The following is a 25,456-nucleotide window of genomic DNA, read 5'->3' on the forward strand; positions in this document are numbered from 1 at the left end:
CCCATGGATACCCCATGGACACCCCATAGGGACCCCATAGATCGACACCCCATAGATACCCCATGGATATCCCATAGAGACCCCATAGATCGACACCCCATAGATACCCCATGGATATCCCATAGAGACCCCATAGATCGACACCCCATAGATACCCCATGGATATCCCATAGAGACCCCATAGATCGACGCCCCATAGATACCCCATGGATACCCCACAGACAGATATCCCGTCGATACCCCATAGAGACCCCTCCCACCCTTGGCCCCGCCTCCTCTCCATACCTGCCTCTTTGGCCCCGCCCGCTCCCGAAGCCCCGCCCCCAAGAGGCCCAGCCCAATCCCCAACCCCAATTATGAACCCAAGCCCCGCCCCCTTTCCACACTCTGCCAATCCAGAAGCCTCCCCCATTCCCAGCCCTGCCTCCTCTCCAAACACCTGCCTCTATGGCCCCGCCTCCTCCCTAAGCCCCGCCCCCCAGAGGCCCAGCCCAATCCCCAGCCTCCTCTGCCAACCAAAGCCCCGCCCCCTTCTCAAGCTCCACCTATCCACAAGCCCCGCCCATCCTTGGCCACGCCTCCTCTCCATACACCTGCCTCTTGAGCCCCGCACCATCCCGAAGCCCCGCCCCCCAAGAAGCCCAGCCCAATCCCCAGCCCCAATTATGAACCCAAGTCCCGCCTCCTTTCCACACTCCGCCAATCCAGAAGCCTCCCCCATTCCCGGCCCCGCCCTCCTCCTCTGTAAGCCCCGCCCCCTCCCGGAAGCCCCGCCCCCCGCCGTGCCGCCCCTACTTGTGAATGAAGACGGTGTCCATGCCCAGCGTCCGTGCGATGGCACACGCGTGCTGCCCTCCTGCGCCCCCAAAACACGCCAACACGTGCTGCCCCACGGCGTGACCCCGAGCCTGCAACCGGGTTTGGGGCAGAAAACCCGGATTTGGTCAGTTTGGGAATGGGGGGGGCCATTGGGAATGGCTTTTTGGGGGAGAAAGTGGGGATTTGGAGTTGGAATCTCCCAATAACAAAGTGAATTCCGAGGGTAGAAAAAACAGATTTGGTCAGATTGGGGATGGGGGGTAATGGGAAGGGCTGTTTGGGGGCAGAAAACCCAGATTTGGTCAGTTTGAGAATGGGGGGGAAAATGAGAGGGGCCTTTTGGGGGTAGAAAACCCAGATTTGGTGAGTTTGGGGGTAGGGGATGGTGATGAGAGGGGCCTTTTGGGGGTAAAAAATGGGTTCTGGGATTTGGGCTTGGGATCTCCCAATAAAAAAAGTGAGTTTTGGGGTAGAAAACCCAGATTTGGTCAGTTTGGGGGTAGGGGACGGCAATAGGAGGGGTCTTTTGGGGGAGAAAATGAGGATTCAGGGATTGGGATCTACGAATGGAAAGGGAATTTTGGGGCAGGAAACGGAGATTTGGGGATTTGGGTGGGGGGATTCCCAATGAAAAGTGAATTTGGGGGGAAAAAAATCCAGATTTGGTCAATTGAAGCCCCGCCCCACCATAGGCCCCTCCCCCTCACCAAGCTCCACCCCCTAAGCCCCGCCCACTAAATAATCACCTTTAGGCCCCGCCCCCACCTTAAACCCGCTCCACGTGATGCCCCATCCCTTAGCCCCGCCCCGTTCACAAGCCCCGCCCCCATTTTAAGCTCCACCCCCTCCACAGCCCTTTCCAGAATATTTGGTCATTTGGGGGTGGGGGGGACAGCACTTTTTGGGAGAGAAATCCCAGAATTGGTCATTTTGGGGATGGAAGCAGCAATGGGAAGGGCCTTCTGGGGGAGAAAATGGAAATTTGGTCATTTATGGGATGGGGGGACAACAGGAAGGGTCTTTTTAGGGAAGAAACGCAGAATTGGGCATTTGGGGAACCAAGGGGGTAATGGGCCGGGCCTTTTGGGGTGAGAAAGCCCAGGTTTGGTCATTTTGGGGATGAGGGAGGAATGGGCCGGGCCTTTTGGGGCCAAAAATGGAGGTTTGGGGATTGGCAATAGGGGGCTGTACAACACAAAGTGCATTTCTGGGGGGGGGGGGGGCTCGCTCTCAGGCCACGCCCCCTCCGCAAGCCCCGCCCATTCCCCCATTTACTTTCCTACTCCAAGCCCCGCCCCCTCAGTCAAGCCCCGCCCCTTCTTGAAAAGCCCCGCCCCTTCTCCATCAGATGCCCCTTTCCTAAGCCCCGCCTCCTTCAATAACCCTGCCCTTCCATAAGCTCCGCCCCAAGCTGAAACCACGCCCCCTCTGTAAGCCTCGCCCCTCAACAAGCCCCGCCCCACTCGGTAAGCCCCGCCTCCTTCCACGAACCTGCCTTATCCGTAAGCCCCGCCCCGGCCACAAACCACGCCCCCTCCATAGACCCGCCCCCTTCGCAAGCCCCGCCCCCTCGCTAAGCCCCGCCCTGGAGGTGGGGAGCTGGGGGGCAACGGCAAGGGCTTTTTTGGGGGAGAAAACCCAGATTTGGTGACTTGCAACTTTTTGGCTGAGAAAAGCACAATTTGGGCAATTTGGGATTGGGATCGCTGAAAGAAAAGGGTCTTTTTGGGGCAGAAAACGGGGATTTGGGGGCAGAAAACGGGGATTTGGGGGCAGAAAATGGAGATTTTGGGGCAGAAAATGCCAACTTTTGGATTGAGGGTGGGGAATGCTGAATGAAAAGTGCCATTTTGGGGCAAAAAATGGGGATCTGGGGGCAGAAAACAAGGATTTGGGGTCAGAAAATGGAGCTTTGGGGATCGAGGGATGGAATCCCTCCCCATTTTGGGTGGGAAGATGGAGATTTTAGGGGCAGAAAATGGAGCTTTGCGGGTCGAGGGATGAAATCACCCCCACATTTTGGGGCAGAAAACAGAGATTTGGGGATTGGGGGGTGGGATTTCCTCATGAGAAATGCCTTTGGGGGCAGAAAACGGGGATTTGGAGATCAGGGGATGGAATCAACCCCACATTTTTGGGCGGAAAATGGGGATTTGGGGGCAGAAAATGCAGCTCTGGGGATCGGGGGACGGAATCACCCCTCCATTTTGGGGCAGAAAATGGAGATTTGGGGATTGGAAGTCGGGGATGCTCAATGAAAAGTGCCTTTGGGGGGCAGAAAATGGGGATTTGGGGCAGAAAATGGGGATTTGGGGTTGGGATTTCGTAGTGAGAAAAGTGAGAAGGACCTTTTGGGGGCAGAAATGGAGATTTGGGGGCAGAAAATGGGGATCTGGGGATGGAGGGATGGAATCAACCCCATTTTGGGGCAGGAGATGGGGATTTGGGGTAGAAAGTGGGGATTTGGGGGCAGAAAATGGGAATTTGGGGCAGAAAGTGGGGATTTGGGGTTGGGATTTCATAGTGAGAATAGTGAGAAGGACCTTTTGAGGGCAGAAATGGAGATTTGGGGGCAGAAAGTGGGGATTTGGGAGCAGAAAATGGGGATTTGGAGATGGAGGGATGGAATCAACCCCATTTTGGGGCAGAAAATGGGGATCTGGGGATTGGGAGTGGGGGATGCTCAGTGAGAAGTGCCTTTTGGGGTCAGAAAATTGGGATTTGGGGGACTGGGGGTTGGGATTTCATATTGAGAAGTGCCTTTTGGGGGCAGAAATGGGGATTTGGGGGCAGAAAGTGGGGATTTGGGGGCAGAAAGTGGGGATTTTGGGGCAGGAGATGGGGATTTGGGGGCAGAAAGTGGGGATTTGGGGTAGAAAGTGGGGATTTGGGGGCAGAAAGTGGGGATTTGGGGTAGAAAGTGGGGATTTGGGGGCAGAAAATGGGGATTTGGGGTGGGGATTTCATAGTGAGAATAGTGAGAAGGACCTTTTGGGGGCAGAAATGGAGATTTTGGGGCAGAAGGTGGGGATTTGGGGTGAGAAATGCCCCACCTCGGTGAGGGCGCGGATGGGGCGGCTCATGGCCTCGTTGGCCACCCGGATGAAGCCCATGGCCACCTCCTCCAGGCTCCTGGGGGCGTTTTTGGGGTCGTCGGCCGCCAGCTGCTCCGCCAGGCCCTGCAGGGCGCCGCGAGCCGCGCCGACGCTCAGCGCCTCGTCCTCCGTGGGGCCGAAGATGCGCGGGAAGAAGTGGGGCAGCAGGCGGCCCAGAACCAGGTTGGCGTCCGTCACCGTCGCCGGGCCGCCTGTAGGGACGGGATGTGGGGTGTGGGGGTGGGGGGTGTGGGGTGGTGGGGTGATGGGGTTGTATGGGGTTGTGGGGGGTTGTGGGGTTATGGGGTTGTGGGGTTGGGGGGTGATCGGGTGATCAGGTTGTGGGGGGTTGTGGGGTGGTGGGGGTGTGGGGGTGTGGGGTGATGGGGTATGATGGGGTTATGGGGTTGTGGGGTGATGGGGTTGTATGGGGTTGTGGGGTTGTGTGGGGTGATGGGGTTGTGGGGTTATGGGGTTGTATGGGGTTGTGGGGTTGTGGGGGTGTGGGGTGATGGGGTTGTGGGGTTGTAGGGTATGATGGGGTTATGGGGTTGTGGGGTGATGGGGTTGTATGGGGTTGTGGGGGTGTGGGGGTGTGGGGTTGTGGGGTATGATGGGGTGATGGGGTTGTGGGGTGATGGGGTTGTATGGGGTTGTGGGGTTGTGTGGGGTGGTGGGGTGTGGGGTTGTGGAGGGTGTATGGGGTTGTGGGGGTGTGGGGTGATGGGGTTGTGGGGGTGTGGGGTGGTGGGGTTGTGGGGTGATGGGGGTTGTGGGGTGGTGGGGGTGTGGGGTTGTGGGGTGGTGGGGGTGTGGGGTTGTGGAGTTGTATGGGGTTGTGGAGTTATGGGGTTGTGGGGTTGTGGGGTTGTATGGGGTTATGGGTATGGGGTTATGGAGTTGTATGGGGTTATGGGGTTACGGGGTTGTGGGGGTGTGGGGTTATGGGGTTTGGGGTTGTGGGGTTATGGGATTGTGGGATTGTATGGGGTTATGGGGCTATGGGGTGTGGGGGTATGGGGTGTGTATGGGGTTGTGGGGTTGTATGGGGCTATGGGGTTGTGGGGGGTGTATGGGGTTATGGGGTTATGGGGACATGGGGTTATGGGGTTACGGGGGGTATGGGGATATGGGATGGTGGGGATATGGGGATATGGGAGGTATGGGGTATGGTGGGGTTATGGGGTTGTGGGGTTGCATGGGGTCATGGGGTTGTGGGGCTGTGGGGTTCTGGAGGTTCTGGGGTTCTGGGGTTCTGGGGGTATGAGGATATGGGGATATGGGATACAGGTGGGTTATGGGGTTGTGGGGATATGGGGGTATGGGGTGATAGGATTTTGGGGTTTGGGGTTATGGGGTAATGGGATAACGAGGTTACGTAGTAACGGCGTTGTGGGATTACGAGGTTACGGGTTGATGGGGTGATGGGGATATGGGGGTGTGGGGTTGTGGGATTACCAGGTTATGGGGTGATGGGGTTTTGGGGTGATGGGGTTTTGGGGTTATGGGGCAGGAGCGCCCCATGGCAGCGCTGACCTTTGCGGTAACACGCGGGGCCGGGGTCCGCGCCCGCCGACTCGGGGCCCACCACAAACAGACCGGAACTGGGGGGCGCGGGGGGGACAGCAGTGACATCCTGCCCCACAGCCTGCCCCATAGATCCCAGCTCTGCCCCATAGAGCCCACAGCCTGCCCCACAGCCTGCCCCATAGATCCCAGTTCTGCCCTATAGAGCCCACAGCCGGCCCCATAGAGCCCACAGCCTGCCCCATAGAGCCCAGCCCTGCCCCATAGAGCCCACAGCCTGCCCCACAGCCTGCCCCATAGATCCCAGTTCTGCCCTATAGAGCCCACAGCCTGCCCCACAGCCTGCCCCATAGAGCCTGGCCCTGCCCCATAGAGCTCACAGCCTGCCCCATAGATCCCAGTTCTGCCCTATAGAGCCCACAGCCTGCCTACAGCCTGCCCCATAGAGCCCAGCCCTGCCCCATAGAGCCCACAGCCGGCCCCATAGAGCCCAGCTCTGCCCCATAGAGCCCACAGCCTGCCCCATAGAGCCCAGCCCTGCCCCATAGAGCCCACAGCCTGCCCCATAGATCCCAGTTCTGCCCCATAGAGCCCACAGCCTGCCCCATAGAGCCCAGCCCTGCCCCATAGATCCCAGCCCTGCCCCACAGAGCCCAGCCCTGTCCCATAGATACCAGTTCTGCCCCATAGAGCCCAGAGCCTGCCCCATAGATCCCACATTCCACCCCATAGATCCCAGCCCCACCCCATAGATCCTACCCTATAGATCCCATCTCCATCCCACCCATCTCACCCCACCTCTCCCGACCCCACAGAACCCATTCCCATCCCCACCCCATTCATCCCACCATCACCCCATAGATTCCACCCTCACCCCATACATCCCCACCCCACATCTCACCCTACTTCCCACCCCACACATCCCACCCCACCCCATTGCTCAGCTCATTTCCACCCATCCCCACTCAATCAATCCCACCCCCACCTCAATCCCAATCCCAATCCCAATCCCAATCCCATCCCAACTCCAATCCCAATCCCATCCCAACTCCAACCCCATTCCCAATCCCAACTCCAACCCCAATCCCATCGCAACTCCAGTCCCACCCCATTATAATCCCAATCCCACCCAATCCCAATCCAATCCCAATCCTAATCTCCCAATCCCAACCCCAAACTGATAGAACAGGCAGCCCCCCCCTAATCCCAATCTCACCGCATCCCATTCTAATCCCAATCCCAACCTCAATCCCAATCCCAATTCCCCCCACCCCCTCCCCAATCCCACCCCAATCCCACCCCAACCCCAATACCCCCCATACTGGTAGAACAGCCAGAACCCCCCAATCCCAATCCCAATCCCACGCCATTCTGCCCCCAATCCCAATCCCACCCCATTCTGCCCCCAATCCCAATCCCAATGCCACCCCATTGTGACCCCAACCCCATTGTGCCCCCAATCCCAACCCCACCCCACTGTGCCCCCAATCCCAATGCCACGCCATTGTGACCCCAATCCCAATCCCAATCCCACCCCATTGTTCCCCAATCCCAATCCCATCCCGTTCTGTCCCCTAATCCCAACCCCACCCCATTGTGGCCCCAATCCCATTCCCAACCCCAACCCCACCCCATTCTGCCCCCAGTCCCAATCACACCCCCACCCCATTCTGCCCCCAATCCCAACCCCACTCCCACCCCCACCCCACCCGCCTGCGCCGCAGCCCCCGGCGCCCCGCACCGGTAGAAGAGCCGGGACCCCCCCCCTGCGGCCACGGTCTGGATGTTGAGCTGCGGGGTTTGGATGCTGACGCCCGCGGTGACGCCGTCGTAGACGTGTTCAAAGCGCCCCGCAAAGCGGCTCACGTCCGTGGACGTTCCTACAGACCCACAGCGCCCTATGGAGCCCTACAGAGCCCCATAGAGCCCTACAGAGCCCTACAGAGCCCTACAGAGCCCTACAGAGCCCTACAGAACCCCACAGAGCCCCATAGAGCCCCACAGCACCCCATAGAGCCCCATAGAGCCCCGCAAAGCGGCTCACGTCCGTGGACGTTCCTACAGACCCACATACAGAGCCCTATAGAGCCCTACAGAGACCCATAGCACCCCATAGCGCCCCACAGAGCCCCACAAAGCGGCTCACGTCCGTGGATGTTCCTACGGACCCACAGCACCCTATAGAGCCCTACAGAGCCCCACAGAGCCCCACAGAGACCCATAGCACCCCATAGAGCCCCACAGAGCCCCGCAAAGCGGCTCACATCCATGGACGTTCCTACAGACCCACAGCGCCTTATAAAACCCTACAGAGCCCTACAGAGCCCTACAGAACCCCATAGAGCGCTATAGAGACCCATAGCACCCCATAGAGCCCCACAAAGCAGCTCACATCCGTGGACGTTCCTACAGACCCACAGCACCCTATAGAGCCCTATAGAGCCCTACAGAGCCCCATAGAGCCCCACATGACCGTATAGAGCCCTATAGAGCCCTACAGAGCCCTACAGAGCCCCATAGAGCCCCACATGACCGTATAGAGCCCTATAGAGCCCTACAGAGCCCTACAGAGCCCCATAGAGCCCTATAGAGCCCTATAGAGACCCACAGCACCCCATAGAGCCCAACAGAGCCCCGCAAAGCAGCTCACGTCCGTGGACGTTCCTACAGACCCACAGCGCCCTATGGAGCCCTATAGAGCCCCACAGAGCCCTATAGAGCGCTACAGAACCCCATAGAGCCTTATAGAGACCCACAGCACCTCATAGAGCCCCACAGAGCCCCGCAAAGCGGCTGACATTTGTGGACGTTCCTACGGACCCACAGCGCCCTATAGAGCCCTACAGAGCCCTACAGAATCCTAGAGAACCCTACAGAACCCTATAGAACCCTACAGTGCCCAACAGTGCCCCATAGAGACCCGATACCCCACCCCCCCAATCCTCACACCCCCAGCCCCACATCCCCCATCCCCAAGCCCCATAACCCCAAACCCCATACCCCCCATCCTCCCATTCCCCCAAACCCCATACCCCCCATCCCCATGTCCCAGCCCCACATTTTCAACCCCCCATCCCCAACCCCAAATCCCCACACCCCCCACCCCCTTCCCCCCATTCCCCCATTCACACCCCAACCCCCCATCTTCACCCCCCAGCCCCACATCCCCCATCCCCTCACCCCATACCCCCAAACCCCATATCCCCCGTCCTCCCATTCCCCCAAATCCCATAACCTCATCCCCACACCCCCAACCCCACATCCCCACACCCCATATCCCCCAGCCCCACACCCCCTTCCCCCCACCCCCCCATTCCTACCCCTACACCCCAACCCCCATCCTCACCCCCCAGCCCCCCATCCCCCACACCCCATACCCCCCGCAACCCCATATCCCCCCATTCCCACACCCCCAACCCCAAACCCCCACACCCCATATCCCCCAGCCCCAATCCCAAATCCGCACACCCCCCACCCCCCCATTCCCACCCCTACACCCCAACCCCCATCCGCACCTCCCCAGCCCCACATCCCCCATCCCCAAACCCCAGACTCCCCATCCCCGTGTCCCAGCCCCACATTTTCACCCCCCGTGCCCCACATCCCCAACCCCAAACCCCCACATCCCCCAGCCCCAACCCCAAATCCCCACACCCCAATTCCCCAGCCCCAACCCAAATCCCCACACCCCATATCCCCCAGCCCCACACCCTCCATCCTCACCCCCCCAGCCCCACATCCCTCATCCCCCCACCCCCTTCCCCTCCCCCAGATCTCACCCCCCATATCGAAGCCGATGACGGGCCGGGGGTCCTCAGCCCTAAAAGCTGTCCTGCTGTACCCCACCACGCCGCCCGCCGGCCCCGAAAGCACCGCTCGCGCCCCACTGAACTGCGCCATGGGGGTCAGCCCCCCATCCGAGCGCATGAACAGCACCGGGACGGCCTGCGGGAAACAAGAGGGTTGGGGTCCTGGGGGCTGGGGGTCCATAGGGGTTGGGGGCCCATTGGGGTTGAAGGTCACAGTGGGGTTGGGGGTCTCATACAGGCTAAGGGTCCCATAGGGGTTGGGGTCCCATTGGGGCTGGGGGTCTCATAGGGGTTGGGGATCCCATAGAGGTTGGAGTCCCATGGGGGTTGGGGGTCCTATAGAAACTGGGGTCCCATACGGGTTGGGGACCCATTGTATTGGGGTTGGGGGTCCCACTGAACTGCGCCATGGGGGTCAGCCCCCCATCTGAGCGCATGAACAGCACCAGGACAGCCTGCGGGAAACAAGAGGGTTGGGGTCCTGGGGGTTGGGGGTCCATAGGGGTTGGGGGCCCATTGGGGTTGGGATCCCATTGAGGATGGGGGTCCTGGGGGGTTGGGGGTCTCATACAGGCTAAGGGTCCCATAGGGGTTGGGGTCCCATTGAGGTTGGGGTCCCATTGGGGTTGGGAGTCCCATTGGGGTTGGGGTCCCATTGGGGTTGGGGTCCCATTGTGGTTCGGAGTCCCATTGGGGCTGGGGTCCCATAGGGTTGGGGGTCCCATAGGGGTTGGGATCCCATAAGGGTTGGGGTCCCATAGAGGATGGAGTCCCATTGGGGTTGGGATCCCATTGGGGTTGGGGGTCCTGTGGGGTTGGGGTCCATTGAGGTTGGGGTCCCATTGGGGTTGGGAGTCCAATTGGGGTTGGGGTCCATTGGGGTTGGGGTCCCATTGAGGTTGGGGGTCCCATAGGGGTTGGGGTCCCATTGGGATTGGGGATTTCATGGGGGTTGGGGGCCCCATAGGACTTGGAATCCCATTAGGGTTGGAGATCTTATAGAAATTGGGGGTCCCATTGGGGTTGGGGGTTGCAGTGGGGTCAGGGATTCTATGGGGATGGGGGACCCCAAAGGGACCGGGGACTCATAGGGTTTGGGGTCTCATGGGGATGGGGGATCCATGGGGTTGGGGGTCACACTGGGGTTGGGGGTCCTGTGGGGTTGGGGGTCCCATCAGGGTTGGAGTCCCAAAGGGGTTGGAGGGCCCATAGGGACTGGGGGCCACAGAGGGATTGGGATCCCATAGGGGTTGGGGTCCCATTGGGGTTGGGGTCCCATTAGGGTTGGGAGTCCTATAGAGGTTGGGGTTCCATGTGGGTTGGGATCCCATTGAGGTTGGGAGTCCCACTGGGGTTGGGGTCCATTGGGGTTGGGGTCTCATTGGGGTTGGGGTCCCATTGAGGTTGGGGTCCCATTGTGGTTCGGAGTCCCATTGGGGTTGGGGTCCCATAGGGTTGGGGGTCCCATAGAGGATGGAGTCCCATTGGGTTGGGGTCCCATTGAGGTTGGGGGTCTCATAGGGGTTGGGGGTCCCATAGAGGTTGGGGTCCCATGGGGGTTGGGGGTCACAGTGGGGAGGGGGTCCTGTAGGGTTTGGGGTCCCATTGGGGTTGGGGTCTGAGTGGGGACGGGGGTCCCATTGGGGTTGGGATCCCATTGGGGTTGGGGGTCCTGTGGGGTTGGGGTCCATTGAGGTTGGGGTCCCATAGGGGTTGGGATCCGCCATACTGGGATCTGCTCCCCCACCATATTGAGACCCCCACCCCCCCGCCATATTGGGAAGCCTGTGCCATTTTGGACCCCCCCCCAATTTTGCCTCCCCCACCTGTAGGCCATTGCTGAACCTCTTGCAGAAGCCACGCAGGACCCCCCTCCCACTTCAGACCCCCCCCCATTTCGGACCCCCCCACCTGCAGCCCATCACTGAACCCCTTGCAGAACCCATCCATGACCACCCCCCACCACATTGGACCCCCCCACTTGAGACCCCCCCACCCTGAGCCCATCGCTGAAGCCCCCCGGAAGCCGCGCAGGATCCCCACACTATGTTGAGACCCCCCCATCTCAGACCCCCCCCCATTTTGGAAACCCCCACCTTGAGCCCAATGCTGAACCCCTTGCAGAAGCCATGCAAGACCCCCCCACTATATTGAGACCCCCCCACTATATTGGGACCCCCCCACTATATTGAGACCCTCCATCTCAGACCCCCCCCACCTTAAGCCCATTGCTGAACCCCTTGCAGAACCCATGCAGGACCCCCCCCCCCACACTGTATTGAGACCCCCCCACTATATTGGGACCCCCCCACTGTATTGAGACCCCCCATCTCAGACCCCCCCCACCTGCAGCCCCTCGCCGAACCCCTTGCAGAAGCCATGCAGGACCCCCCCCCATTTTGGACCCCCCCCACCTCGAGCCCGTCGCTGAAGCCCTTGCGGAAGCCGCGCAGGTACCCGCGCAGGCTGGGGCTCAGGTAGGCGTCGGCGCAGGCCGTCATCCCCCGCGGCACCGCGCGCGCCATCGCCGACAGCGACGACGACAGCGACACGTGCGAGAAGCCCAGCGACTCCGCCAGCGAGCCAACCAGCGCCTCGTGCGACGGGCAGCTGCGGGACAGCGGGGAGCGGCGTAAAGGGGGCATGGGGGGCAGGGGGCGAAGGGCAGGGGGTACAGGGGGGGCGGGGAAAGGGGGGGCAAGGGGTAAAGGGGGGGTAAAGGGCAGGGGGTAAATGGGGGGAGGGGGTAAAGGGGGGGAGGGGGTAAATAGGGGGCAGGGGGAAATGGGGGGAGGGAGTAAAGAGGGGGCTGGGGGTAAAGGGGGGGAGGGGTAAAGGGAGGCAGGGGGCAAAGGGCAGGGGTAAATGGAGGGTAAATGGGGGGCACGGGGCAAAGGGCAGGGGGAAGTGGGGGGGCAGGGGGAAAAGGGCAAGGGGTAAATAGGGAGCAGGGGGTGAAGGGGGGGAGGGGGTCAATGGGGGGCAGGGGGTGAAGGGGGGGCAGTGGGTAGATGGGGGGACAGTGGGTAAACGGGGGGGGCAAAGGGCAGGGGGTAAATGGGGGCAGGGGGTGAAGGGGGGGCAAAGGGCAGGGGGTAAATTGGGGGAGGGAGTAAAGGGGGGGCAGGGGGTGAAGGGCAGGGGGTAAATGGGGGGCAGGGGGTAAACGGGTAAACAGGGGGCAAAGGGGGGCAGGGGGTAAATAGGGGACGGGGTATAGGGGGGCAGGGGGTAAATGGGGGGCAGGGGGTGAAGGAGGGGAGGGGGTAAAGGGCAGGGGGTAAAGGGGTCAGGGGGTAAAGGGGGGGCAATGGGCAGGGGGTAAATGGGGGAGGGGGTAAAGGGGGGCAGGGGGCAAAGGGGGGGAGGGGGTAAAGGGCAGGGGGTAGATGGGGGGCAGGGGGTAAATGGGGGAGGGGGTAAAGGGGGCGCAGGGGGTAAAGGGGGGTTGGGGTTGGGTTAAGATTGGGGTTGGGGTCTTTGTTGGGACCGTGGTTGGGATCGGGGTCATTGCTGGGGTTGCATTGGGGTTGGGGTTGAGGTCGGGGTTGGGGTCATTGCTGGGGTTGGGGTCATGGTTGTGGTTGGGGTTGGGTTGAAGTTGGGGTTGGGGTCATGGTTGGGATTGGGGTTGGGGTTGGGATCGGGGTCATGATTGGGATTGGGGTTGGGGGTTGCGGTCATGGTTCGGATTGGGGTCAAGGTTGGGATTGGGGTTGGGATTGGAGTCATGGTTGGGGTTGGGTTGCAGTTGGGATTGGGGTCAAGGTTGGGATTGGGGTTGGGGTTGGGATTGGGGTCAAGGTTGGGATTGGGTTGTGGTTGGGTTTGGGGTCAGGGCTGGCGGTCACACTTAGGGGTTGGGATTTAGGGTCACACTTAGGGGTCACAGTTGGAGGTCACAGTTGGTTTGGGGTCAGGGTCTGGGGTAAAACTTAGGGGTCACGGTTGGGTTTGGGGTCAGGGTTTGGGGTCACATTTAGGAGTCATGTTTGGAGATCACAGTTAGGGGTCAGGGTTTGGGGTCACACTTGGGGGTCACGGTTGGAGTCATGGATAGGGGTCAGGGTTGGGGTTGGGGTCAGGGTCACAGTTAGGAGTCACGGCTGGAGGACACACTTAGGGGTCAGGGTTTGGGGTCACACTTAGGGGTCATGGTTGGAGGTCACGGATAGGGGTCACAGTTGGGGGTCACAATTGTGGGTCACACTTAGGGGTCATGAGTGGAGATCACAGTTAGGGGTCGGGATTTAGGGTCACACTTGGGGGTCACGGTTGGAGGTCACGGATGGGGGTCAGGGTTGGGGTCGGGGTTTGGGGTCACATTCAGGGGTCATAGTTGGGGGTCACAATTGTGGCTCACACTTAGGGATCACAGTTGGAAGTCACAGTTAGGGGTCAGGGCTGGGGGTCACACTTGGGGGTCACAGTTGGAGATCATGGATAGGGGTCAGGGTTGGGGTTGGGGTCGGGGTTGGGGTCACAGGGGTCACAGTTGGGGTTCACAATTGTGGGTCACACTTAGGGGTCACAGTTGGAGATCACAGTTAGGGGTCGGGATTTAGGGTCACACTTGGGGGTCACAGCTGGAGGTCACAATTAGGGGTTGGGGTTTGGGGTCACGGTTGGAGGTCACGGATAGGGGTCAGGGTTGGGGTCGGGGCTTGGGGTCACAGTTAGGGGTCACGGCTGGAGGACACACTTAGGGGTCAGGGTTAGGGGATCACGGTTGGAGGTCAGGGTTAGGGGTCAGGGTTGGGGTTTGGGTCAGGGTTTGGGGTCACACTTAGGGGTCACAGTTGGGGGTCACAATTGTGGGTCACACTTAGGGGTCATGACTGGAGATCACAGTTAGGGGTCGGGATTTAGGGTCACACTTGGGGGTCACGGTTGGACATCATAGTTAGAGCTCGGGGCTTGGGGTCACACTTAGGGGTCACGGTTTGAGCTCACAGTTATGGGTTGGGGTTTGGGGTCACAGTTAGGGGTCACGGCTGGAGGTCACAGTTAGGGGTCACAGTTGGGGGTCACAATTGTGGGTCACACTTAGGGGTCACAGTTGGAGATCACAGTTAGGGATCAGGGTTGGAGTTGGGGTCGGGGTTTGGGGTCACACTTAGGGGTCATAGTTGGGGGTCACGATTGTGGGTCACACTTAGGGGTCATGATTGCAGGTTACAGTTAAGGGTCGGGATTTGGGGTCACACTTAGGGGTCAAGGCTAGGGGTCACAAGATAGGAGTCGTGGTTGGGTTTGGGGTCAGGGTTTGGGGTCACATTTAGGAGTCATGTTTGGAGGTCACACTTAGGGGTCGGGGCTTGGGGTCACATTTAGGGGTCACGGCTGGAGATCACAGTTAGGGGTCGGGGCTGGGGGTCACACTTGGGGGTCACGGTTGGAGGTCAAGGATAGGGGTCAGTGTTGGAGTTGGGGTTGGGGTTTGGGGTCACACTTAGGGGTCACGGCCGGAGGTCACAGTTAGGGGTCAGGGTTGGGTTTGGGGTCGGGGTTTGGGGTCACAGTTAGTTAGGGGTCGGGGCTGGGGGTCCCACTTGGGGGTCAGGTTGTGGGGCAGCACTGACGTGTAGGAGTGCAGCAGCAGAACGGCGACGCTGCGCACGCCCTGATCCCAAACCCGCTGCAGCTCCACCCGCAGCGCCTCCAGGTCGGGGGGCTTCTGCACCAACACCTCGTCCCCACTGCGACCTGCCAGGACCCAACCAGGCATCATCAACACTACTGTGACCTGCCAGGACCCAACCAGGCATCAGCAACCCTGCTGTGACCTGCCAGGACCCAACCAGGCATCATCAACACTGTTGTGACCTGCCAGGACCCAAATAGGCATCAGCAACCCTGCTGTGACCTGCCAGGACCCAAACAGGCATCAGCAACCCTGCTGTGACCTGCCAGGACCCAAACAGGCATCAGCAACCCTGCTGTGACCTGCCAGGACCCAAACAGGCATCAGCAACCCTGCTGTGACCTGCCAGGACCCAAACAGGCATCAGCAACCCAGCTGTGACCTGCCAGGACCCCAATAGGCATCAGCAACCCTGCTGTGACCTGCCAGGACCCAACCAGACATAAACTCTGCTTCAACCTGCCAGGACTCAAGGAGCCCTGACCCCAACCTGATCCTACAGCATCCCCACAGTGTCCTGCCAGGACCCAATGGGCCCTGAACCCGGCTGTGACCTTCCAGGACCCAACAAGCTCTGAAAACCGCTGCGACCTGCCAGGACCCCAAAAGCCCCGACCCCAACCTGACCCCACAGTGTCCTTACTGCGACCTGCCAGGACCCAACGGGCCCTGACCCCAAATGACCCCCAGCCCCACATCCCCCCACATCCCACACCCCACCCCATAACCCCCCCAAAACCCCACAACTCCCCTCAGCCCCCAGCCCCTCATCCCCCCCCCCAACCCCACAAACCCCCCCCCACCCCATAACCCCATAAGCCCCCTTCCCACACTCCCCCCAACCCCACACCCCACCCCAAATCCCAACCTCCCAACCCCATATCACAACCGCCCCCAGCCCCATAACTCCCCACCCCATACACCCCCAGCCCCATAACCCAAACCCAACTCCCCCCCCAAATCCCATAACCTCCCCACATCCCCCCATAACCCCCCCAGCCCCATAACCCACTGCATATCCCCCCCCACCCCATACCCCACCCCATAACCCCCCCAATCCCATATCCCCCAACCCCATAACCCACCCCATATCCCCCCATCCATATACCCTCCCACCCCATTCCCCCCCACCCCATAAGTCACCCCATAACCCCCCCAACTCCATAACCCACCCCATATCCCCCCCACCCCATATACTCCCACCCCATAACCCACCCCATACCCCCCCCACCCCATGACCCCCCCACCCCACAACCCACCCCATACCCCACCCCATATCCCCCCCATTCCCTCCTATGCCATAACCCCCCCTAACCCCATATCCCCCCCAGCCCAAATCCCCCCACCCCATAACCCACCCCATACCCCCCCCACCCCATAGCCCACCCCGTATCCTCCCCATTCCCCCCTACCCCATAACCCACCCCATAATCCCCCCACCCCATGCCCTCCCCACCCCATACCCCACCCCATAACCCCCCACCCCATAACCCCCCACCCCATACCCCCCCACCCCATAGCCCACCCCATAACCCGCCCCATTTCCCCCTACGCCATAACCCCCCCAACCCCATATCCCCAACACCCCATATCCCCCCACCCCATAGCCCACCCCATACCCCCCCCACCCCATAGCCCACCCCACGCCCCACCCCATATCCCACCCCATAACCCCCCCACCCCATTCCCCACCCCATAGCCCACCCCATAACTCCTCCCACCCCATAGCCCACCCCATAATCCCCCCACCCCATAGCCCACCCCATACCCCACCTCATAAGCCCCCCATCCCATAGCCCACCCCATAATCCCCCCACCCCATGTCCCCCCCACCCCATAGCCCACCCCATAATCCACCCCATAGCCCACCCCACACCCCACCCCATAACCCCCCACCCCATATCCCACCCCATAACCCCCCCACCCCATTCCCCACCCCATAGCCCACCCCATAACTCCTCCCACCCCATAGCCCACCCCATAACTCCTCCCACCCCATAACTCCTCCCACCCCATAGCCCACCCCATAACCCCCCCACCCCATATCCCACCCCATAACTCCTCCCACCCCATAACCCCCCCACCCCACGCCCCCCCCACCCCACGCCCCGCACCGCGGATCCGCTCCATCCGCTCGGTTCCCGGCAGGCGGCAGCGCGGCTGCACCGGGATGAGCCGCTCGTCGACTTCAATGACCGCCTCGTACAGCGGGGGGGGCATCGACACCTCCTGGGGGGCACCGAGTTATTGGGGGGGGCAGAGACACCTCCTGGGGGGCACCGAGTTATTGGGGGGGGGGGCAAAATGGGGGGGAGGGGGCATCAACACCTCCTGGGGGGGGGGGCACCGAGTTATTGGGGGGGGGGGCAGTGACACCTCCTGGGGGGGGCACCGAGTTATGGGGAGGGGGCGGCACTGAGTTATGGGGGGGGGGGGCAACATGGGTGGGGGGGGTCATCAATACTTCCTGAGAGGGGCACCAAGTTATGGGGGGGGGGCAGAGACACCTCCTGGGGGGGAGGGGGGGAGCTGCATTATAAGGGGGGGCACCGAGTTATGAGGGGGGGGGCGGCATCAACACCTCCTGGGGGGGGCACCGAGTTATGAGGGGGGGCAGCAACACCTCCGAGGGGGGGCTGTGTTATGGGGGGGGGGGCAACGTGGGGGGGGGGCATCAACAGCTCCTGGGGGGGACTGCATTATGGGGGGGGCATCGGCACCTCTTGGGGGGGTCACCGAGTTATGGGGGGGGGCAGTGGCACCTCCGGGGGGGGGACAACGTTATGGGGGGGGGCACCGAGTTATGGGGGGGGAGGCAAAATGGAAGGGGGGGCATCGACACCTCCTGGGTGGGGGTCTGTGTTATGGGGGGGGGGCAGCAACACCTACTGGGGGGGGGCAGCAAGTTGTGGGAGGGGGGAGTCAACACGGGGGGGGGCATTGACAGCTCCTGGGGGGCACCGAATTATGGGAGGGTAATGGGGGGGGCACCAGGGGGGACACAGCGGGTTTTGGGGTGAGGGGCAGACACTGGGCTGGGGGGTCATTTGACCTTTGACCCCATGCCCACCTCCCCCTCCTGACCCCTTAACCCCAATCCACCCCCATGCCCACCCCCAGCCCGTTTTCCCACCCCGACCCCTGACCTCTTCCGCAACCCCCTGACCTTTGACCCCACACCCAAATCCCCCCCACCCCCGGACCCCTTCCCCATTCCCCCAGCCCCCACCCCCACGACACCTCCCCCCTGACCTTTGACCCCCAGCCCCCTTCCCCCTGACTGACCTTTGACCCCACACCTCCCCCCACACCCCTGACCCCTTCCCCCAGCCCACTCCCCCACCCCGTGCCTCCTTCCCCTGACCCCGTGCCCCACATCCCCACACCCCTTGATCCTTGACCCCAATACCCCCGACCCTTTTCCCCCACCCCACGACCTTTGACCCCCGACCCCCAGCTCGGTGCCCCTTGACCCCATGCCCCCTTGCCCCCCTTCTCCGTGCCCCCTCCCCCACCCCCTTGCTTCCTAACCTCTGACTGCATTCCAACCTCCCCCCACCCCCAACCCCACCCATCTTCCCCAGCCCTGTGACCTTTGACCCCCAACCCTTTTTCCCGACCCCACGACCTTTGACCCCCGACCCCTAGCCCCTTGACCCCACGCCCCCCTGCCCCCTCCCCACACCCCTCCCTGTTACCCCCTAACCTCTGACCCCATGCCCACCACCCCCCACCCCCACCGGCCTTCCCCAAACCTGCGACCTTTGACCCCCAAACCCTTTACCCCGACCCCATGACCTTTGACCTCTGACCCCCAGCCCCATGCCCCTTGACCTCATTCCCCCCTGCCCCCTACCCCACACCCCTTCCCTCTTATCCCCTAAATTCTAACCCCATGCCCACCTCCCCCCACCCCCACCCACCTTCCCCAGCCCTGTGACCTCTGACCCCCAACCCTTTTTCCTGACCCCACGACCTTTGACCCCGACCCCCAGCCCCTTGACCCCATTCCCCCCTCCCCCACACCCCCTCCTCGTTACCCCCTAACCTCTGACCCCATGCCCACCCCCGTGCCCCCACTGGCCTTCCCCAGCCCCGTGACCTCTGACCCCCAACCCTTTTCCCCCACCCCACGACCTTTGAACCCGACCCCCCGCCCCGTGCCCCTTGACCCCCTGCCCCCTCCCCCACTCCCCTTCCCTCTTATCCCCTAAATTCTAACCCCTTGCCCACCTCCCCCCACCCCCAACCCCACCCACCTTCCCCAGCCCTGTGACCTCTGACCCCTGAACCCTTTTCCCCCACCCCACGACCTTTGACCCCGACCCCCAGCCCCTTGACCCCATTCCCCTCTCCCCAACACCCCCTCCTCATTACCCTCTAACCTCCAACCCCATGCCCACCACCCCGCGCCCCCACCAGCCTTCCCCAGCCCCATGACATCTGACCCCTAAACCCTTTCCCTGACCCCATGACCTTTGACCCCCGACCCCCCGCCCCGTGCCCCTTGACCCCCTGCCCCCTCCCCCACACCCCTTCCCTCTCATCCCCTAAATTCTAACCCCTTGCCCACCTCCCCCAACCCCACCGGCCTTCCCCAGCCCCGTGACCTCTGACCCCCGACCCCTGACCCCGCGGCCCCTCACCAGGTCGAAGATGTCGGGCCTGGCCTGGGTGCCGATGTGCAGCAGGTCATGGAAGCCGCGCGTGACCAGCAGCACGGTGCGCTCCCCCCGGCGCTGCAGCAGCGCGTTGGTGGCCACCGTGGTGCCCATCCGGATCCACTGCACCAGGCTGGAGTCCAGCGGGCCGCGATCCGGCACCGCCACCCCGCTCTGTGGGCACGCGCTCAGCTCAGCCCCACAGGGAGCACCCAGCCCCATAGCGGAGCACTCAGCCCCATAGGGAAAGCTGGGACCCATAGGTGAGGATTCAGCCCCATAGGAATAGCTGGGATCCATCGGGAAAGATTCAGCCCCATAGGGACAGCTGGGACCCATAGGGAAAGCTGGGACCCATAGCGGAGCACTCAGCCCCATTGCAGAGCACCCAGCCCCATAGCGGAGCACTCAGCCCCATAGGGACAGCTGGGACCCATAGGGAAAGATTCAGCCCCATAGGGAAAGCTGGGACCCACAGGTGAGGATTCAGCCCCATAGGAATAGCTGGGACCCATAGGGAAAGATTCAGCCCCATAGGAAAGGACTCAGCCCCATAGGGACAGCTGGGACCCATAGGGAGCACTCAGCCCCATAGCAGAGCATTCAGCCCCATAGCAGAGCACTCAGCCCCATAGCGGAGCATTCAGCCCCATAGCAGAGCACTCAGCCCCATAGCGGAGCATTCAGCCCCATAGCAGAGCACTCAGCCCCATCCGGATCCACTGCACCAGGCTGGAGTCCAGCAGGCCACGATCCGGCACCGCCACCCCGCTCTGTGGGCACGCGCTCAGCTCAGCCCCACAGGGAGCACCCAGCCCCATAGCGAGCACCCAGCCCCATAGGGGAGCACTCAGCCCCATAGGGACAGCTGGGACCCATAGGTGAGGATTCAGCCCCATAGGAATAGCTGGGATCCATCGGGAAAGATTCAGCCCCATAGGGGAGGAATCAGCCCCATAGGGACAGCTGGGACCCATAGGGGAGCACTCAGCCCCACAGGGAAGGACTCAGCCCCATAGGGAAGGACTCTGCACCATACAGAAAGATTCAGACTCATAGGGAAAGCTGGGACCCATAGGGGAGGATTCAGACCCATAGGGACAGCTGGGACCCATAGGGAAAGATGGAACCCATAGGGAAGGACTCAGCCCCATAGGGAAGGATTCAACCCCATAGGGAAAGCTGGGACCCATAGGGGAGCACTCAGCCCCACAGGGAAGGACTCAGCCCTATAGGGAAAGCTGGGATCCATTGGGAAAGATTCAGCCCCATAGGGACAGCTGGGACCCATAGGGAGGATTCAGCCCCATAGGAAAAGCTGGGACCCGTAGGGAAAAATGAGACCCATAGGGAAAGCTGGGACCCATAGGGGAGCACTCAGCCCCATAGGGGAGGACTCAGCCCCATAGGGACTGCTCAGCCCCATAGGAACAGGACTCAGCCCCATAGGGACAAGACTTGGTCTCATAGAAACACTTTGGCCCTACAGGAACAGGACTTGAACCCATAAAGAAACCTCAGCCCCATAGGGACAGCTCAGCCCCATAGGGGAAGCTGGAACCCATAGGTACAGTTTGATCCCATACAAGAGAGCTCGAACCCATAGCAAACACTTGGCCCCATAGACACAGCTCAGCCCCATAGAGACAGTTTGACCCTATAGAGAAAACTTGGCCCCATAGAAACAGCTGGACCCCATAAAGAAAACTTCACCCATCAAAACAGCTTGGCCCCATAGGGAAAACTCAGCCCCATAGAAACAGCTTCGCCCTATAAAAAAAACTTGGCCCCATAGAGACAACTCGACCCCATAGAAACGGCTTGGCCCCATAAGGACAGCTCAGCTCCATAGGGAAAACTGGGCCCCATAGAGACAGCCCGGCCCCGTAGAAACAGCCTAGCCCCATAGACTCAGCACGACCCCATAAAGAAAACTTGGCCCCATAGAGACAGCTCGGCCCCATAGGGAAAATCTGGCCCCACAGAGGCAGCTCGGCCCCACAGAGAAAACTCAGCCCTATAGAAAAAGCGCAGCCCCATAAAGAAAGTTTGCCCCCATAGAAACAGCTTGGCTCCATAGGGAAAACTTGGCCCCATAAGGAAAACTTGACCCCATAAAGACAGTTTAGCCCCATAGAGAAAAATTTGCCCCATAGAGACAGCTCGGACCCAAAGAGAAAACTTGGCCCCATAGAAACAGCTTGGCCCCATAAGGACAGCTCAGCCCCACAGGGAAAACTTGGCCCCATAGAGACAGCCCGGCCCCATAGGGAAAACCTGGCCCCATAGAGGCAGCTCGGCCCCACAGAGAAAACTCAGCCCTATAGAAAAAGTGTAGCCCCATAAAGAAAGCTTGCCCCCATTGAAACAGCTTGGCTCCATAGGGAAAACTCTGCCCCATAGAGACAGCTTGGCCCCATAGAGAAAAATTGGCCCCATAGAGACAGCTTGGCCCCATAGGGACAGCTCAGCCCCATAGAGAAAACTTGGCCCCATAGGGACAGCTCGGCCCCATAGAGAAAAAAACCTGGCCCCATAGAGACAGCTCAGCCCCACAGAGAAAACTCAGCCCTATAGAAAATGCTCAACCCCATAAAGAAAGCTTGCCCCCATTGAAACAGCTTGGCTCCATAGGGAAAACTCTGCCCCATAGAGACAGTTCAGCCCCATAGAGAAAAATTGGCCCCATTGAGACAGCTTGGCCCCATAGAGAAAACTTGGCCCCATAGGGACAGCTCGGCCCCATAGGGAAAAACTTGGCCCCACAGAAACAGCCCGGCCCCATAGAGACAGCCTGGCCCCGTTGAAACAGCTTGGCCCCATAGAGAAAAATTGGCCCCATAGCGACAGCTTGGCCCCATAGGAACAACTCAGCCCCATAGAAACAACTCAGCCCCATGGAAACACCTTCGCCCTATAAAAAAAAGCTCAGTCCCATAGAGAAAAATTAGCCCCATAGAAACAGCTCAGCCCCATAAGTACAGCTCAGCCCCATAGAGAAAACTTGGCCCCATACAGACAGTTTGGCCCCATAGGGAAAAACTTGGCCCCACAGAAACAGCCTGGCCCCATAGAGACAGCTTGGCCCCATAGGAACAGCTCGGCCCCATAGAGAAAACTTGGCCCCATAGGGAAAACTTGGCCCCATAGGGAAAACTTGGCCCCATAAAAAGAGCTTCACCCTATAAAAAAACTTGGCCCCATAGAGACAGCTCGTCCCCATAGAAACGGCTTGGCCCCATAAGGACAGCTCAGCCCCATAGAGAAAACTTGGCCCCATAGAAACGGCTTGGCCCCATAGAGACAGCCTGGCCCTATAAAAAAAACTTGGCCCCATAGGGATAGCTCGGCCCCATAGAGGAAACTTGGCCCCATAGCAGAGCTTGGCCCCATGGGGAGGGGGTGGAATGGGGGAGGGCTTCAGGGGGGCCCCATGAGGGGGGTCCCATATGAAGAACATGGGGGGGGGGGGGTCCATTAGGGGGTGTGCATGGGGGGGGGTCTCAGGGGGGTCCCGTGGGGGGTCGGGGTCTCTTATGGGGTCCAATAGGGGGTTCCCATAGGAGTCCCATGGGGTCTCTTGGGGGGGCCCCATGGGGGGTCCCAAAGGGGTCCCATGGCTGAAAGAGTCTCTTGGGGGGGGTCCGTGGGGGGGGGTCCCATAGGGGTCCTATGGGGGGGGGTCGCATGGGGGTGGGTTCCCATGGGGGGGGGTGGGGGGGGGGGTCTCTTATGGGGGTCCCATAGGGGGGTTCCCATAGGAATCCCATGGGGGAGGGGGTCTCTTAGGGGGGGTCCCAATGGGGAGGTCCCATAGGGGGGTCCCATGAGGGGGGTCTCAAGGGGGTCCCATGGGGGGGTTCCCGTAGGGATCCCATGGCGGAGGGGTCTCTTAGGGGGCACCCCAAAAGGGGTCCCAAAGGGGGCTCCCATAGGGGTCTTATGGGGGCGGGGATGGGGGGAGGGGGATGTGGGGGGGGGCCCAAGGGGGGGTTCCCATAGGAATCCCATGGGGGGAGGGGTCTCTTAGGGGGGGTCCCAATGCAGAGGTCCCCTAGGGGGGTCCTATGGGGGGTCCTATGGGGGGGTCCTATGGGGGTTCCCATGGGGGTCCCATGGGTGAAAGAGTCTTTTGGCGAGGGTCCGGGAGGGGGGGGGGTCACACAGCGGTCCTATGGGGGAGTCTCAGGGAGGTCCCGTGGGGGGTGGGTGGGGGTCTCTTATGGGGGTTCAATAGGGGGGTTCCCATAGGAATCCCATGGGGGAGGGGTCTCTTAGGGGGGGTCCTAATTGGGAAGTCCAATAGGGGGTCCCATGGGGGGTCCCAAAGGGGTCCCATGGGTGAAAGAGTCTCTTGGGGGGGTTCCTTGAGTGGGGGGGGCACATAGGGGTCCTATAGGAAGGGGTCGCATGGGGGTGGGTTCCCATGGGGGGGGGAGGGGGGTCTCTTATGGGGGTCCCATAGGGGGGGTTCCCATAGGAATCCCATGGGGGGAGGGGTCTCCTAGGGGGGTCCCAGTGCAGAGGTCCCGTAGGGGGGTCCCATGGGGGTTCCCATGGGGGTCCCATGGGTGAAAGAGTCTCTTGGGGGGGGTCCAGGGGGGAGGCCAGGGGAGGGGTCACATAGGGGTCCTATGGGGGAGTCTCAGGGGGGTCCCGTGGGGGGTGGGTGGGGGTCTCTTATGGGGGTTCAATAGGGGGTCCCCATAGGAATCCCATGGGGAGAGGGGTCTCTTAGGGGGGGTCCCAATGGGGAGGTCCCGTAGGGGGGTCCTATGGGGGGGTTCCATGGGGGTCCCATGGGTGAAAGAGTCTCTTGGGGGGGCCCGTAGGGGGGGGAGGGTCCCATAGGGGTCCTATTGGGGGAGGGGCCGCATGGAGGTGGGTTCCCATGTGGGAGGGGTAGGGGAAGGGGTCTCTTATGGGGGTCCCATAGGGGGGGGTTCCCATAGGAATCCCATGGGGAGAGGGGTCTCTTAGGGGGGGTCCGATGGGGAAGTTCCATAGGGGGTCCTATGGGGGGGTCCCATGGGGGTCCCATGGGTGAAAGAGTCTCTTGGGGGAGGTCCGTGGGGGGCGGGTCACATAGGGGTCCTATGGGGGGGGGGTCGCATGGGGGTGGGTTCCCATGTGTGGGGGGGGGTCTCTTATGGGGGTCCCATAGGGGGGTTCCCATAGGAATCCCATGGGGGAGGGGTCTCTTAGGGGGGTCCGATGGGGAAGTTCCATAGGGGGTCCCATGGGGGGGTCCCAAAGGGGTCCTATGGGTGAAAAGGGGTCCCATAGAGAACACTCCTGGTGTTCCTATAGGGGGCTCCATGGGTCTGGGTGGGGTCCCATAGGGGGTCCCATAGGGGGGTCCCATAGGGGGTCCCATGGAGGAGTCCCATAGGGGGGTCCCATAGGGGGTCCCATAGGGAGTCCCATCAGGGGGCTTCACGGAACTGGGGGTGTTTGGGGTGGCAATTTTGGGCCCCCACCTCACACAGCACCCCCTGGATGCCCTCGGCGGTCCCACGGGGGTCCCATGGGGGGGGGTCCCACAGAGGACACTCCTGGCGTTCCCATAGGGGGCTCCATGGGGTGCTGGGGGGTTCCATGGGGGGGGGGTCCCATTGGGGGTCCCACGGAATTTGGGGGGGTTTGAGGTCCCATTGAGATCCCATGGGGGTCCCATGGAACTGGGGGTGGGTTTTTTTTTTGGGGGGGGGGTTCGGGCCCCCACCTCATACAGCAGCCTCCGGATGCCCTCAGTGGGTGCATAGGGGGTCCCATTGGGGGGGGTCCCATTGGGGGTCCCATGGGGGGGACCAACAGCACTCCTGGTGTTCCTATGGGGGCTCCATAGGGTGCTGGGGGTCACATATGGGGTTCCATGGGGGAGGGGTCCCATAGGAGGGT

At 61.4% G+C, this 25,456-nt stretch overlaps 1 protein-coding gene across 5 annotated transcripts in view; it reads right to left on the bottom strand.

The window, feature by feature from the left end:
- Positions 1–25,456, bottom strand: part of OPLAH (5-oxoprolinase, ATP-hydrolysing) — a 75,016-nt gene that overhangs the window by 47,228 nt on the left and 2,332 nt on the right. For 3 of the 5 annotated variants that reach the window (XM_090138257.1, XM_090138255.1, XM_090138258.1), the window contains exons 2-10: positions 19,541–19,729; positions 17,009–17,123; positions 14,833–14,956; positions 11,665–11,860; positions 9,221–9,386; positions 7,183–7,321; positions 5,451–5,518; positions 3,873–4,126; positions 796–908 (exon numbers count right to left, since the gene is read on the bottom strand). In XM_090138257.1, coding sequence (XP_089994383.1) covers positions 796–908; positions 3,873–4,126; positions 5,451–5,518; positions 7,183–7,321; positions 9,221–9,386; positions 11,665–11,860; positions 14,833–14,956; positions 17,009–17,123; positions 19,541–19,729 — 1,364 coding nt within the window. Of the gene's footprint in view, positions 1–795; positions 909–3,872; positions 4,127–5,450; positions 5,519–7,182; positions 7,322–9,220; positions 9,387–11,664; positions 11,861–14,832; positions 14,957–14,996; positions 15,074–17,008; positions 17,124–19,540; positions 19,730–25,456 lie in introns of those variants that run through there. The other 2 variants (XM_090138256.1, XM_090138259.1) reach the window with 2 other exon arrangements.

This window comes from Phasianus colchicus, chromosome 3, assembly GCF_987193195.1.
Source record: "Phasianus colchicus chromosome 3, bPhaCol1.hap1.1, whole genome shotgun sequence".
In the NCBI taxonomy this organism is placed as follows: Eukaryota; Metazoa; Chordata; class Aves; order Galliformes; family Phasianidae; genus Phasianus; species Phasianus colchicus.